Here is a 15,595-nt window from a genome sequence, read left to right as displayed (position 1 = left end):
GTTAGTAAGACATGAGCTAAACACATGCTGCCTGAACACATTAGCTATTTCTCAAAAAAACCAAAAAAACAAAAAAACACACATACGTATCACATCTTGGTATTTTCTGTGCTCAGACATAGATATTTGACCAGAATTATCAAGACTAACAAGAAAAGGACCGACATCACGGAAGAAAGCTTAGACATCGGCATGATTAGAAAAGCAAATCAATGAGATTCTGATTTTCAGAGATATGCAGATAGAAAAAATTATTTCAAGTAACATCCACCTACTCTGACACAAGAAAAACGGTATTACTAAAAATTTATAGTACAGAACCCCATAGTTCTACAGCAAACACATTCCAATCTAATATTATGCTAAGCAGTTTTGTCATTACTGAGGACAAGAACAATTCTATTCACTGGTTAGACTTACCCTGAACAGTGAGGGTGTTTTTCCTAAATACATATACATTATACACAGGTATGCATACATACCATATTTATCTGAAAGAAGAAGATCCCCCCCTGCCCAAGTAATTTCACTTAAAAATCAGGGATTGTCTTTGTTTCAGGTTAATAACATGTGTGATATGGCAGACCTGTAGTGATGAAGGAACACAAATATGCCTGAAACAGCTCAAAGTTTGAATGAGAGGACAAAGTGGTTAAGGCTGTTTTTCTTAACACACTTGAGAAGCTGTGTGCCGTACTATAGCTTAGAAGATTCCATCATGAATTCTAGCAGATTTACGAGTCTCCCTGAATGGCAGATCATCTGGAGATCACAGGTATGAGTACAAAATGGAAAGCCACAAGAAGTTATGATGCGAATCTTAAACTCATGGTGGTACTCTATGCAGAAAAAAATAACTGTGAGACCAGGTTGAAACAGATTGTGACAGAGGCAAATCATGAAGATGGAAATATCAAAACAGAAGCTTTTAAGGGTCAGCTCAATGCAGAAGTCACTCATTGGACTCAAAAGAGTTGAAGAATTTACGTATACTTGAAAGAAGAGACAGAGACCCAGTAACATAGGAAATCATTAAACTAAAAGCTCAAGAAATAGCATGAGCACAAAATATTCCACAGAAAGATTCTAGGCCATTGCTGGTTAATGCCTAAAAAAAAAAAGCATCTTAATGGATTTTGCCTACAGCAAAAAGCTTCACCTTGCCAACATCCACCTTCTGACTTCACCAAAAAGTCACTGTATCTCAGTAGTACGTGACTGTATTACGTGAAGACTAAGAACAGCTATTGAGCCAAACAGGAAATACAGATGAGATGGTTTATTTGACATTATCTAATTATACCATTGAAGGAACAGGCACAAAATCCTTGACCACAAAAACTTCAAGAAAAGTAAACTGCATGTTCCAGTAATATTGGTAGCATCAGCAGACGTTTTAAAACTGCAACCATATGTGATCTTGAAGCCAATGTGATCTTAAACCATGCTGAAGGACCAGCAGCCTAGACTAATTATTAGGTGTCAAAATCAAGGATGGATGTCTACACACTTAATGAAAAATTTGGTGACTGTTGTCTGGAAACCAGGTGTACTATTAAGAAAGAGACGAATGCTCGTTCTAGTTGCATTAAAAGTGCACCCTGCATTTTGCTGATGGTACTTTTCACTGCCAATGAATACAGACCTTATGGTCCTATCAGATGGAAAGACATCACAACTGCAAGTGCCTCATGAAATAGTGAACAAGCTCTTCAAAGACTATTTGAGGTCCTTATACTCAGAATCCCTCTTGGCAAGGCATCATACTCTTAACTCCTACAGGAAAAATAAAGCCTACTGAAACACTCGTTTGTCACTGCATTAAGACAGACTGGGTTTGGATAAATCTAGAGGTTGTAGCTGAAGTGTTTAAGAAATACAGTATTTCAAATTCTGTGAAGAACTGAAGATGATTTCTGTCATCTTGAGTCTGAAGAGGAAGTTGAGAAAACAGAAGACTCGAAAAGCAAAGAGGAAGTTGAAGACAGTGAGCAGAGTGACAGCATTAGAAAGCTGCAAACAGACTGAGGTGTGAAGACTGAAAGGTAACAGTAACAAGGTACCAGAGAAGAAGATAAAACTAACCTTTAATAGAGGCAAACGATTAGTGAAAAGTTCATATGCTTTTTGTATATTGATTACAGTTATCTAATAAAAAAACCTTTTTGTATATATAATTTTGATTGCTTTTAGGAGGGTCATCTTAAATTCAAAGTCACCTGCCTTTCAAGTTAGGATGTCATATATACTCCAACATTTTGAGATCTACTCTAGCATGTCTCCACTTTGGGGGATGAGAAGGGTGCAGGGGCAGAAGATTACGGTAGGACATCAATGTGTTGAGGCAGGACCAATACGCGCACGGCCTCGAATTAATACATCACTAGTACCTCAATACCCAATTCAAAAAATCAATTAAAAAAAGAGGAAAGCAGGAACGAACTCCATACACTCATAGGGAGCAATTACATCAGTGAAAAACATGCTTAAAAAAAAGTTTTGATATGTAGCTAAAAACCTCACATACTTTACATGTTTTTCCATCAGCGTTATACTTATGATACTGGTGCTAGGAAAATCCGAGGTTAATTGCTAACACTGAACAAACTGTCTACACTTAAAGGATATAAATGTTTCATACTAATGGCTAAACACACTTAACACGTTTCAACACACAATTTTCCCGGAAGAGGCAGACAGTGACAAGACAACCAACAGATCAGACAAGAAGTATTAGCAAAGTGATTGAGGAAGGACAACGTGACAGTCCAAGTATTTTCAGATGTTTGTGATATAACTATTTTTCTGTTGACAACTAGTAAGGCAGTATAACAAAAGAAGCAGCCTTACAGTTTTGGGGAGTTTGCATCACACATCAAGTACAGCAGAACACAAGACTAAGGTACAGATTTACAACAGATGAAAAGTCAAAAATAACAATGGAGGGAAGACTAATAAGATCAAAGATAAAATGTATAAACCACTGAAGAACATTCAAGGGTAAATATATGTACCATAAAGATTACACAAGTAACTAGCTCCAAAAGAAATTATGTTACCAGCTTTCAATCTGGTATTTAAGAAAATAAAGGTTAGGATGGGAACCTGTATTCAACCAGATCTCAGAAAAATCTAAGTTTAGTCTTTTAAAATTGAATATAACGTACAGATTATCTGTAGGACCAAACTTTGGGGGAAAAAAAAAAAAAAGAACCAGCCACCACGCAGCAACAAGAACCATTCTAAATTCTTGCAAAATTCATTTTCAGTTTATCTTCATTACAGTTGAAGATGTTCATTTTGTTCGCCCATGTCTGCAAACATATTGCTCATGACAAAATAACTGTCATGAATTTGCTAATTACTAAATAGCTATAGAAAAGTATAAATTACAATTAAAAAGTCATTTTACATACATCCATACTGATGTAAATTTTACTGGACAACAACTAAGAAAATGCTTTCTGTTGCACACCGGGAGTAGAGGACACAACTACATTTATGTAGATACTGTACAAGATTAAGGTTCAGTCTACAATCCACTTAAAATTTAAGAATAATTGTAACATTTCAGAGTGCAACAACAATGAAGACAGAATATAAAAATATTTATAGCTAATGAAATGCTGCACATAAAGTAAACTTCATTATTCCTACAAGAGAAGAAAACAGTTCCATAACTATTATTTTCTGTCAAGGTACAAGGGTTCCTGTTTTTCTGTGTTTGCAACAACTGTTCTACACTGTTGGATTATAATCTGTAATAGTTAAAATTAATATTTTTCAAAACCAGCTAAAAGATTTGTCTGTACAACTCCCACTTCATTTAATGAGTGGTATACTTAAATCCCTTACTCACCTTTGAGCCTAAGAATCGTTCAATGCTCTAATGCACATTCTATAGCTTCTTTCAGTATGAAAGTACACTTATTTCCTAAAAAGTCATACTACTCACTTCATTTAAAATAATCAATTTACAGCTACAAACTATGCAGTTGCTGGGCTCTGGAATTACTACCTGGCAAAATAAAATAAAAAAACCAAGAGTTTCCAAGTTTTGTATAGTTACTGCATGCTTAGAAACTATGCGTAAAAATTGCAGGTGTAATTATACTGAGATAAACACCAAAACATTTCTTCAGCACTGCACTCCCAGACTTAGGATGTAAATAAGACTGTCAGTTTTGAATATGTGACCAGTCAAAGTGTTCTTTAATGCATACATATTCAAAGACTTTATTCTAGAAATTATGGCAGATGCCTTTAAAATGTTATTTAAAATACAGATTTCTGAAGTCACTTTTACTGCTATATGAGTTTTCTGTAGCTTTCACTGCATTACAGAGGCTAAGTAGCTAATCCTACTCCTTAAGGTTATTTTTTTAGCCCCAGTAAAGGATTAAAACTGTAGATGAAGTTGTACAACTATTTTGGTACCACCAGTACAGGTGAACAGATTAGATCATCTCTGTTGAACCGGTGCAAACAAAAAAAAAACCAAAAAAAAAAAACCAAAAAACCCCCAAAAACCCAACCCCCCCCCATCCAATGACACTACTATTTATTACATTAAGTATCTGTTTAGACCTCAGCTTAAAATTTGAAAAGCAAGGTCTTTTAATACTAAGTGGCATGTCTCAGATCCTGCTGTTATGCATCTAACAGTCTCCAGACTGTAAAAACAGATACAGCCTTTCTATAAATCTTGGTACAGAAATGACAGAAGTCCATTTTCAAAAAGCATGAATTTATATCTAAGTCCATCTGTAAAAAACCTCCCCTCCCCCCACCAGCCTTGTTTTTAAAAGCTGTATGTTTAACAAAGAATTAATAAGTTTAGGCCTTAACATGGATTTTGAAAATAAATGTTAAAATGATAATCAGAATATTAGTTTTGCTAAACTCTAAATCAATTAAGGTAACTGCTAAAGTCACTCACTATGTACACAGAACCGTAATTTGATAAACCTGCTATTGACAGCAGTGATTTACTCTATACATGTCGAGGATGTTGTTTTCATTCCCACCTACCTAACTGTTTCAGCTCAATGAACTGTTCATTCAAAAGTCAGAAGTCAGGTCGGAGCCAAAAAGGCCAGACTGCCATCTCCCAGTGTATGAATTCAAGAAAGGAGGCACAAAGACTAAGCTGACTAACAACACAGTGATCTGAACCTACATAAACCAGTCTTGTTTCTGTTAATGTATGGGGTCATTCCATCCAAATACAGTATCATAAATTTTGACCAGAGAAAAAGAACACAAAATACAAATTCTTATTTGGATGAAATAAAATATGAAAAAGAAATATGCTTAAAGTATTTAGTAGTGAATCTTCCCAGTTAGTAAGATGTACAACCCAGTTTAATCCAAAAATGACAGACATACGCAAATTAGCATGCTATAATGGCTACGGCTAAGAATCAACTCTTTAAGAAAACAGTTACAAAAATCACAAATAAAACACAGCTAAAAACGATCCAACTCATTCATTTCTAACTATGCCACCTTTTAAAAATTGGACTGTTCCACAAATAATTGACAGCAATGTATAAATAAACACTACTTTTACCAGATTTACTGATTATTAAACTCATATTAAAGGTATGGAAGTGATTTCTGCAGATTTCTGTGGCCTGAGAGCAAAATATTTGGGAACTGTTGATACATTGTGTCATACCCAGTGTTAGCAGAGAAAGGACACATAAGGGAAATCAGAGCAATATATAGGCCTGCATTGTAATGTGAGTGACTAACATGTAGTATTTAGTTTAACTGTAGAGCTAGTACATAGAAGTGTATTTAGAAAGAGATACTCAGTAGGGTCACCAGTTCAGGAAGAAAAAAAGATAGAACGAAAAAAAAGAACACCTGCGAACATCCCTGCCTCAAGACTAACCCAAACACACGGGAAGCAGGCGTTTTCCCGATGGCAGTCACGGCGAGAATAACCGCACACAATGGTGATTCAAACACTTGCAGCTCCGGGATCCTCTCGCAGAGGTGCGATTCTGCCCTCTTGACAGGGAAAGAAAACTGCGAGCAGCACCACAGACCCAGAAGTCTCTCCCTCCACCACCACCGGAATCTGAACTACACTCTCCGCTCCGCCACCTTCTCTTTCCCAGGATGGTAAAAACTCCGGTATCGCTCCAGGGCACGAGATAGGGAAGGGAAAGGCGGAGGGAGGAGGGGGCGCCTCTCGGCTCCCCAGGCCGGGCTCCGCACGGCAAACTCGAGCGTAACCAGGAGCCAGCGCGCAGAGGAGACCCGAGATGGACTTTCAGCTCCTCCCCCCGCCCCACGGCGGGGGAGCGGAGCCCCCATCTCCCTCCGCTCGCGCCGCGCTTCGCCGCCGGGGGAGGAGGGGTGCTGGGGAGAGCAGAGGACGGCGGGGGGGATTTCAGTCCGTCACCGCCAGGAACAAAGGGCCCTTCGATAAGCCGAGCCGCAGAGCACAACAAAGGGGCCTAGAGACCGCGAGAACCGGGGCGGCCGCCGGGGAGGCGGGGGAAGGGGATTACAGGCCCGGCCGGAGCAGCGCCCGGCGCAGGGGGGCGGGCCGCCTAATCTCAGCCCACAATGAGCGGCGGCGTCAGTCCGCCCGCGGCACCGAGCGCCGGGCCTGGCCCGCAGCACTAACTCCGAGCGGCCCCCGACCAACGGCCGCACCGGGCCGTTGGCTGCCGTTCCACCGCCAACCGTCGCTCCCCCGCTACACACACCGGCGGGGGCGGCGCTGCTCCCGCCCGCCCCCCGCGCTGCCTCACACACACAGACACACGCACACACACATATACACTCACACACACAGACAGACAGACACACGCACACACCCCGCGGGGGAGGGGAGAGAGCGGGCGGGGGGGGGGGGGAGGGGAGAGGCGGCCTGACCTGGCAGAGCTGCTTGCAATACTCGGTAGCCGCTTGCACAGCGGGCTCGGCGCTCTCCCGCAGCCCCGTCTCCAGCTCCAGCAGCCGCTCCCGCAGGCGCCGCAGCTCCAGGAGGTCGCCACCTAGGCTACCGCTCTCCTGCTCGGCCTCCTCGTCCGCCATCTTCGCACCCCGCTCCGTCGCGTACGCAGCCCCCCCTCCTCCCTCTGCCTCCCGGCCCCCCCTCCCGCTCCGTTCCAGGTCACGTGATTACACAATGCCACGTTCCGGGGAGGGGTCACGTGCGGGAAAAAACAGGGAGCGCGCGCGCGCGCCGGGCCCGGCCCCGGCGCCGGAGGACTCGGCTGGGGAGGGGCGGGGGGGGGGGGGGGGGGGGGGGGCGCCTCTCTGTCACGTGACGTGACGCCACGCGCCCGGCGGCCGCGCTGCCACGTGACCGCCCTGGCCGCCTTCTTGCCGACGGGTTTTGGCGGCAAATGGTGGGGGCGGTTGTGAGGGGTCTGTGGGGTGCTGTGGTCTGCTTTCCTCGGGCTCGGGCTCGGGCTCGGGCTCGGGCTCGGGCTCGGGCTCGGGCTCGGGCTCGGGCTCGGGCTCGGGCTCGGGCTCGGGCTCGGGCTCGGGCTTGGCTTGGCTTGGCTCGGCTCTGCGCAGGCTGCTTCCCCCTCGCTGGCTGGCCTTGTGGGGAGCTGAGCTGCTGCTTTCCCTGGGTGCCTGGGTGGGTTAGTTTGTGCCTGGTTTTGTCCTGAGGCCACCTTGTATCCTGGGAGTGCTGAGCATGTGCTGGGCCAGCGGGGGCTGGTGCTGCTGCTGCTGCTGCCGGGCTTTTAGCCTCTGTGACTGTAGTTGGAAGTGAGAAGTGTGACTTTGCTCTTTGGGTGAAGCCGTTGAGATTTGGGTGCTCTAGAGGCCTTTGCTGCTCCTTGGCCCTGGGGCTGGTCAGGGCCCCCTCTCATGTGCTGGTAGGTGTCCTCAGTGTGGTGGAAAGCTCCAAGGCCCAGAGTTGACCTCCCCTGTGTCACCTGAGAGGATCAGGGGCATTTTCTATCTTTCACAAGTATCAGAAAGATTGAAGATTGTCTTGAGGTATTGAATCTGATGGGGAGGAAAAGATGAGTTTGGTGGGCATTGAATTGGCCTAGGTGCATAAGATATGTCTTGCAGTCTTCTGTGATTTTTCCCACAGGTTAATGATTTCATGTGCTTTTTGTTGCATTGCACCCCTTCAGCAAGGAAGTAGCAAAGAAACATTTTACTGTAGTGAGATCACAGTCTGTCAGAACTGGATGGTTTCTCTTAGCCAGCCAGCATTGAGAGGAGGTGCACTGAATTAATCTGGGCATTTCCTATCATCTGGAAAACTAAGAATGTTCAGAAATTGTGCACTAATTTAAATCAGGTCTATTACATATCTTTGTCTGGAAAAGAGTGTGGCTGCAGGCTCCTCAAAATGTTTCATTCAGTCTTGCTCAGGCCCAGGTTTAATATGATACTCTACACCCACCAACTAGTATGACTGTTGAACTGATTTGATGATTATGCTGTCTTTTCTTGTGGTAAAGGAAAAGTGGCACTACCTGTTTCTTGTGTACTGTTGGAAGCTGAGGTGTGTGATGGAATGGATGCTGTTTGGAATGGGAAAGAGAAGAGGTTCCTCTGAGATGGCAGAGCTGTTTCTGCAAGTGTAGACAACCATAGTGACAGCACTGAATATGCAAAAACATGAAGACACAGCTGGGCCTGGTCATAACACTAAGCCTAAAGAGGTATGTCTTTAGCTTTCCATGTAAATAATCAAGTAAGTACCTTATTTTTTACTGTAAGCCTAAAACCTTTTAAATTTCTAATTTTTAATACATGTGAAACCCATTCTGTCATAAGTAGAAGCAGAGAACTTTTTTTCAGCTTTCTCCTCCTTAGGCTTAATAGAGTGCCAGAAGTATCTAACAAGTTGCACATATTCCTCACTGCCAAATGTACCTCCTTACTGCCTATTACACCAGTACTAATGAACGATGCAAATACTAGAAACAACTGAAAACAAAGACTTATTTAGTCTTTCTAAATTACTTAATTTATCTGTGTGAGCTAAAATAGCATATCCTCTGGATAACTCTTTTAGTCCTATATTTTGTTATTTGTAATTATTTTCACTTAAGAGTAAACCACAATCACCAAATTTAAATTGATGGTCTGTCATTGTTTTAGCTTGTTGTCTTGTTTCCTCCTTGCCCAGAGGGTTTTCTGAATTGAGCCCAGGCCAGGAAGGAAGGAGAAACAGGGAGCGTGAGTTTCTTGCTTATACAAAAGATTAGGGCTCAGAGATGTTAGAGTAAGGGTTGTTTGTTTTGTTCTCATCAGGATCAAACGGAAAGGAGCCTGTCCTTCAGCTGTCCTATCCTGAAGAGGCCTTGCACTAAGGCCTGTAGGGCATTATGCAAGGGAGGATTCCTGCCTTTAATCACAGTTAACAGGCAGTTAATTGCTAAGCTTAAACATAAGAGAGACACATTGCTAAGCTTAAACATAAGAGAGACACAAAAAACAGAGTTAGTAACTGGAAAGAAAGACAACAAAAAGCAGTATTTTAAGGGTTTTTTCCCCCCTCCTTTTTTTCCTTGGCAACAATGCAAATATGATGACAGCTACTGAGGCAAGTATAGCAGTGACCTGAAGAACAGAAAAAAAGTGCTGCGTGTGACCAGATACAAAAGCCGTGGGATTCATCTCATCTTTGAATCCTGACAGAAACTGCAAAGTGGTAGATAGAGCTCATAGAAGAGAAGAGCTGATGCTTAGAGGTGACAGGAGCAAAAGAAATTGCGTAAGGAAGACAAGCTTTTCAGATATTTGTTACTTCCAAGGACTTGTGGGACAGACTTCTAGGCACTGAAAGAATGTGAATATAAGATAGGGAAGACTGGCTATTGCAGGGAAAATGTAGTCAAGGAAGGCATTTGCTATGCTAGAAAATACAGAGGAGAAACAAACGGAAATAGAAGATTCAGGAAGAAGTGGGGGCAGGGGGAAAGACACAGAATCGCACAAGGGGGAAAAAAAAGGTGAGAGTTCAAGAGGAGGAAAAAAAAAAAAGATAGACACTGAAAGGGGAAAAACCTGAAGTTCACACCAGTAAAAAGATGGAATTTCTTTTTAAGAGGAATTGACTGGCTTATTACTGGGGTGTGTCAGGAATAAAAGTTTAAGATAAGGACTTGTGGCTGTAAAAATTCCTCGTCATCAAAAATTCCTTTGGGGTTCAGATATACTCCTTCCCTCTTTCTCTTGCCACTTCCTTGACTGATCCAGTGTTTCTGTACCATGGTGTTTTCTTGGCTCCGCACTTCAATTCTCATGTCTCAGATCAACCTGTGCCGTTAAGTGCCAGAATATTCTGTGGCTTTTCAGATACTTTGGTTGTACATTTTGGGATGCTAGGCCTAACTAGAGATAGGTAGGAGGAAAAAGGACTCTTCCTGATCTAAGCTCCCATGCAAGTACATGGGATATTTACCTATCAATGTCTGGAAATACCTTTAAAATAAGAAACAAGTTTGGGAAATGCTTATCCTGCTGTTGGTTTTAAGATACTAGAAGAGAAAGATCAGGTAAATAGGAACAGGAACACCGGAGGTCAGGGCAGGGAAAGCAAGGAGAAAAAGTTGGAATATTGATGAGAGTGTTATTCTCATAGACTATATGTAGCTGATAATTAAAAGGAGAACTATAACTCTTCCAGGCCGAATGTTGTGTTAATAAGAAACAACTGTGGTGATTGTATATCATTTTGTTTTGGTTTGTATATCATTGGAGCCCAGGCAACAAAATCAAAGTGACTGAAACTAGTTCTTAAACTAGAGCCTTTAGAGATAATAGAAAACGTGATGGAACAGAAAGTAGGACAGGAATGCAAATATTAAAGCAGTTGTAATGTTTGGGAGGAAAAAAGGATTGATGGGGGATTAGGATTTGCAGTGTGATAAATAGCAAAGAGAGAAATAGTGATAGGAAAGGTAAAGAAAAACTTGTTTAGTCAATGTTAGGGAAGATGGCAAAGAACTTCTGTTAGAGACCATGAGGACCTGCTGGAGACTTTTGGGTTCAAGTCTGGAGAGAAGCAGGTTTTTGTAAGATTATTAGAAAAATACTGCTTGGAGCAAATTAAGTTGATAACAAGTTCTTAATTTCAAAGGTCAAACTGAGAAATCAAGGGAACTCCAGTTAGTGATGATAGCTGCATTTAGGTGGTCGAGGACTTGTATGTGCAAAAGGCTTGGCATCTATTTAAAGCTATCTACAGAAATATATCTGGAATTTATATCTCAAACAAGAGGGACAGTCAGTCCCAGCTGGATAAAGAGCACTTCAAAAGGGGTGTTGGGAACAAACAAAAGCTTGAAAGGAACTGAAGAAAATGATTGCTTAAATATTAAGAAATGTAGGGATAAAGTGAGAATAGTCAGAAGTCCAGCTGAGTCTCCTTATAAAGGAAATTAAAGCAGTGTTTAATGAGAAGGAAGATATGAACATGAAAGTTACCACATTTGAGATGGAAGCAAAAAACTTATTGTATACCCATCAGAAACATCAGAAGATCTTTATTCAGCCAGGAATTTCCATTAATGATGTAGGTACAAAAACCTGAGTTGTAATAATGAGATTTGCTGATGACACGAAATAGTGAGACATTTTCAATAAGAGGAGGATCAAGACTGGATGACCTTGAGAACCTAAATAATACAATGGGGTTAATTTTAATAACATAAAATGCAAGGAAACTGATAGTTCTTTCTGCTAGAAGGGGAAGCTCATCAGTTGAAAGTGACAATGGGGTAAAAAGTCCTTATTATATTAGTTGAAGATGACTAAGTCATAAATATGATCCAGCTGCAACAGAAAAAAAGTTATTAAAATCATAGGACATAGGTCAGATATTTCCAGTAGATATTGTGGATAAAACGTTGGTCTGATCTCATCTGAAACAATGTGTGCAATTCTGGTCACTATTGTTCAGAAAAGATTAAATCACCATGCAGGCGATGCAGAGAAGGGCTCTAGGGACGATCAGTAGACTGGAGAATCTGGTATATGAGAGGGGAATAAAAATGGTTCATTTAGTGTAGTGAAACAAAAGGTGGCGAGGGGTACGCTTTCAGTTTGTAAACACTAAGAGGAGTAAACATGGGAGAAAAAGTTATTCAAGTTATAAAAACTGAAGAAACTGGCTGAAGAAAAATTGGTGTTAACTGATTGTTGAACACATTTATGTTGAAACAGATGTAACTGTATGATGATAAATAGTGTTATTTCTAGGGCACTTATGAGCATCTACAATGTTGCAAAAGAAGCTTCTTAAAAATGGCAAAATGGTAGACTTGTGCAAGGCAGCAGTAGAGGATTTGATGATGAAAATTGATTGCAAATGAAAAATGAGCTGCAAAAGAGGGAAGAAAACTAGTCCCATGTATTCCCAACTTTCTTATTGATGCCACTGGCTCCAGTCAAGGCTGAGGATATTCTCACCCGTAGTCAAAATCATTTCTGTAGGTCTGTATATCCCTCAGTAATTGAAGTCTATCACCAGAAAAGAAACGTGTGGAGAGTGTGGTCTGCAGGTTGTCTTCTAGGTGAGCAATCTCTCTCCATGGGAAGGAGGAAAGACAGTTTTCTCAACATGCTCCTTCAGATTATGTAGAGAACCTTTCTATTCCAGAGGGAGCAAATTGATGGAGGACAGCACCTCTAAAAATACAGCCCAGATCATGGATTGAACATTCAAAACAATTGTTTTCTCGAAAGGGAATCTCGCAAAAGAGTTTCAGATCTCTTTTAGAAGAAGGGTGGTGGTTACATTCTCATTTTACGTAATTAAATACAAACCACAGTGCTATTACTTGTAATTAATGATGCCTTCCTACCTTTTCATCATCTTTTCTGTTTATCATTTTCCTATGTTTGTTTCCTAATGTGCACTATCTGCAGGCTAAATACTTAAATTCTTGCTGTTCTAGTGAGAGAATCTAACAGAGTTTTAGTTGTGCTTTAAAAAAGTTATTGAAAGTAAGAAAGAAAGGGTTTCTTGCAGACGGGTATGTTTTTCCATTGCTGCACTCTTTTCTTCATTCCTTCCCCATTTGGCAAGATATAAGTTTAAATTAGGAGGCCTCTGCAGAAATGCTTTTAATTTTATGTGTAAGAAGGAAAGAAAGCTTGTATGGGCATCAGGATAGGGCAGTTCTTGCCAATTTTTTTTGTGGGGATGGAGTTTAAAATGTCTGTCAAAATTCTGTTAAATGTGAAGGAAGCACTTGCTGGTATGTGTGAGGTCCTTTTTTGGTTTTTCTTGTGTTTTGGGTGTGTGTTTTGGGTGTTTTGTGGGTTTTTTTGTTTTCTTCTTCCACTCTCCTCCTTATGATCTGCCTTCTGCATTTCTGGTCCTCTGCAGTTTAGCTCTTTTATAATTATTTTATTACCTGGTAGTGACACACAGCTCTTTGCTGCGTTAAAGCATAGCAACATATTTATTTTAAAAAGGAACATGTCTTTGAATTTTTCAGCAAATTAATACTGAAAAGTAAAAGCCTTTGGTGTAATAAAGATCCAAGTGTCAATAGAAAGGAAAAAAAAGTACAGCCTACAAAGGGCAGGAGGAGGAAGGTAGAGGGATGGATTTTAAACATAGGAAGTGTAAATGCTCTGTAATCCTTTACCATTCTCTGACTGATGATGAACTACATGTACTGCCTGTTACAGCAACATCGATTGCAATCAGATGATAAAATCATTGCGTAGAGAAAGAAACCACTGCAGCGAAAATGAAAAGATGGAAATGTAATAAAATTTTTAATTCAAAAGTGATTTATTGGAATAAAATGAAAAAGTGATTCCTATAACATAGCTGAAGGTTAGTCATGGGAATAACAAAATGCTCTGAGAATATAATCATTTTTTAATAAAATCCATTATGAATTATATATTTATCTTCAACAGCCATCCTGCACTTTGCATCAACATTCCTAATGCTGCAAATTTTCCTCACTCACAGCTTTAGCTTTACTTACAATTAATCCACTGGTATTATAGTGATGGAGGTTCTTGCTGGAATGCATTAACTTCCTCCTTTAAATCCCCCCTGAGGCAAACCACTTGAAAAATATTTCCTTTGTCTAGGACACACAATTTAGTAGCTCTCTTCTTACCCTGAGATAGCAATTCTTTTGCAGTGATTTATGCATACTATTCAAATACAAAAACTGCATTAAATTATGTTACATTAAAAGATCTGAGACATGCTTTCTATTACTTAAGCACAATTGTGTAAGGAAAAATGTAGGTCTGATCCTGTTGCCATGCAAGCCCATGCTTACAGAAACATAGAACTGTTAAAATGTGAAGTTATTACAAGTTGAGTAACTTGTCACTTATAGAGGCCAAATAGACCTTTCAAATTCACGGATGGCTGTATGTTTACGTACACCTTTAGTATTGTTTATTAACAAAGTTGCTTGGCTGATCTGTGCCCTATTTCAAAAGAAGTAGGATAAAGGCTTCTGGAGGGGATATTTCTCTTTCCAAAGCATACCACTTCGTAATTGTCTCTTTTGTATTTTGTCTGGTTAATTTTTGTCCACCTCTTGAATTCTTGAGGCTTATTTTTAATGCTATTTTCATCCTCAAAAGCACTTTGTAACTTTCCCCAACCTGATGTCCTCATCAAACTGTAGAAGCACACTCTGCGTTTCACCATCCAAGTTATCGATGAAGTGGTCAATAAAACTGGCTGTGGGACAAACTCCTGGGTGTCTCCTCTAGAGAAACCTTCTCAGATTGACAGCAAACCACTGGTTATTGCACTATGAGAACAATTTTTCAAATGTTGAGCACCTACCAGTTTGCTAATTACATCTGGAACATACTGTCTTAGCTTACTTATAAAAATGCTGTGTGGGACAGTGTCAGAAGCTCATCATTGTCAAGATACATCGTATCTGCTGTTTTCCACTTATTTGCTAGAGCAATTATCCTGTCAGAGAGGGAGATTAGCTTCGATTGATGTAATTTTTTCTTGACAAACCCATTTTGAGTTTTAAAAATTATCATCATCATCTTCCAGGTATTTACAAATTCTTTATTTAATAATTTGTTCCATTTCAAGGGATAAAGGTTAGGCTGACAGGTATAAAATATTCCCTATCCTCTATTTTAAAAGCAAGTATTGCATTAATACTTTTCTAGGATTTGAGGACCTTCCCTATTCGCTGTTATTTCTTGAAAATGGTTGTTAATGATTCGAAGGTTGCTTCAGCTAATTCTCTGAACATTTATGGTGAATTTTGTCAAAGCCCACTAACTTAAACACCTCTAACTTACTTTGGCATTAGTATTGTGGGATTAGGGCAGGGCTCTAAGCTTATGCTTGACGATCCTGACATCACTAGCCTGATTCTGCTGTGTGTGCTCAGTGCCAAAAAAACGTGGTAATCAGCAAAGCACAGGTGCTTATGTACACCCCTGCTCAACCAACATGTAAGTACATGCTTAAGTGCTTCTGAAATCACTGGGACTTAGTATGTTACTGAAGTTGATGAGACTTAACACTAGTGACTCCTCTGCAAACAACCACAGACTGCTAAATTGGGGACCTAGTGCAATCCTGTGCCCTAAATTATATTTGAACGTCATCTTGTTTTAGGAAATTACCTCT

At 40.7% G+C, this 15,595-nt stretch overlaps 2 protein-coding genes across 5 annotated transcripts in view; one reads left to right on the top strand and one right to left on the bottom strand.

Moving 5' to 3' along the window:
- Positions 1-7,144, bottom strand: part of ZNF292 (zinc finger protein 292) — a 58,940-nt gene extending 51,796 nt beyond the window's left edge. The window contains exon 1 of the mRNA XM_026093377.2: positions 6,895-7,144. Within this exon, the coding sequence (XP_025949162.1) occupies positions 6,895-7,056 (162 nt within the window). The 5' untranslated portion in view covers positions 7,057-7,144. The remainder of the gene's footprint in view (positions 1-6,894) is intronic.
- An 86-nt stretch (positions 7,145-7,230) lies between these two features.
- Positions 7,231-15,595, top strand: part of CGA (glycoprotein hormones, alpha polypeptide) — a 29,809-nt gene continuing 21,444 nt past the window's right edge. Inside the window, exons 1-2 of one of the 4 annotated variants that reach the window (XM_064508758.1) lie at positions 7,231-7,373; positions 8,454-8,657. Coding sequence is in view for 3 of the 4 variants with exons in the window: in XM_064508757.1 (XP_064364827.1) it covers positions 8,614-8,657 (44 nt within the window). In the remaining variant the exon portion in view is untranslated. The other 3 variants (XM_064508757.1, XM_026093382.2, XM_026093381.2) reach the window with 3 other exon arrangements.

Source organism: Dromaius novaehollandiae, chromosome 3, assembly GCF_036370855.1.
Source record: "Dromaius novaehollandiae isolate bDroNov1 chromosome 3, bDroNov1.hap1, whole genome shotgun sequence".
In the NCBI taxonomy this organism is placed as follows: Eukaryota; Metazoa; Chordata; class Aves; order Casuariiformes; family Dromaiidae; genus Dromaius; species Dromaius novaehollandiae.
The sequence above is the reverse complement of the archived record's forward strand: the minus strand, read 5'-3'. Positions and strand labels throughout refer to the sequence as shown.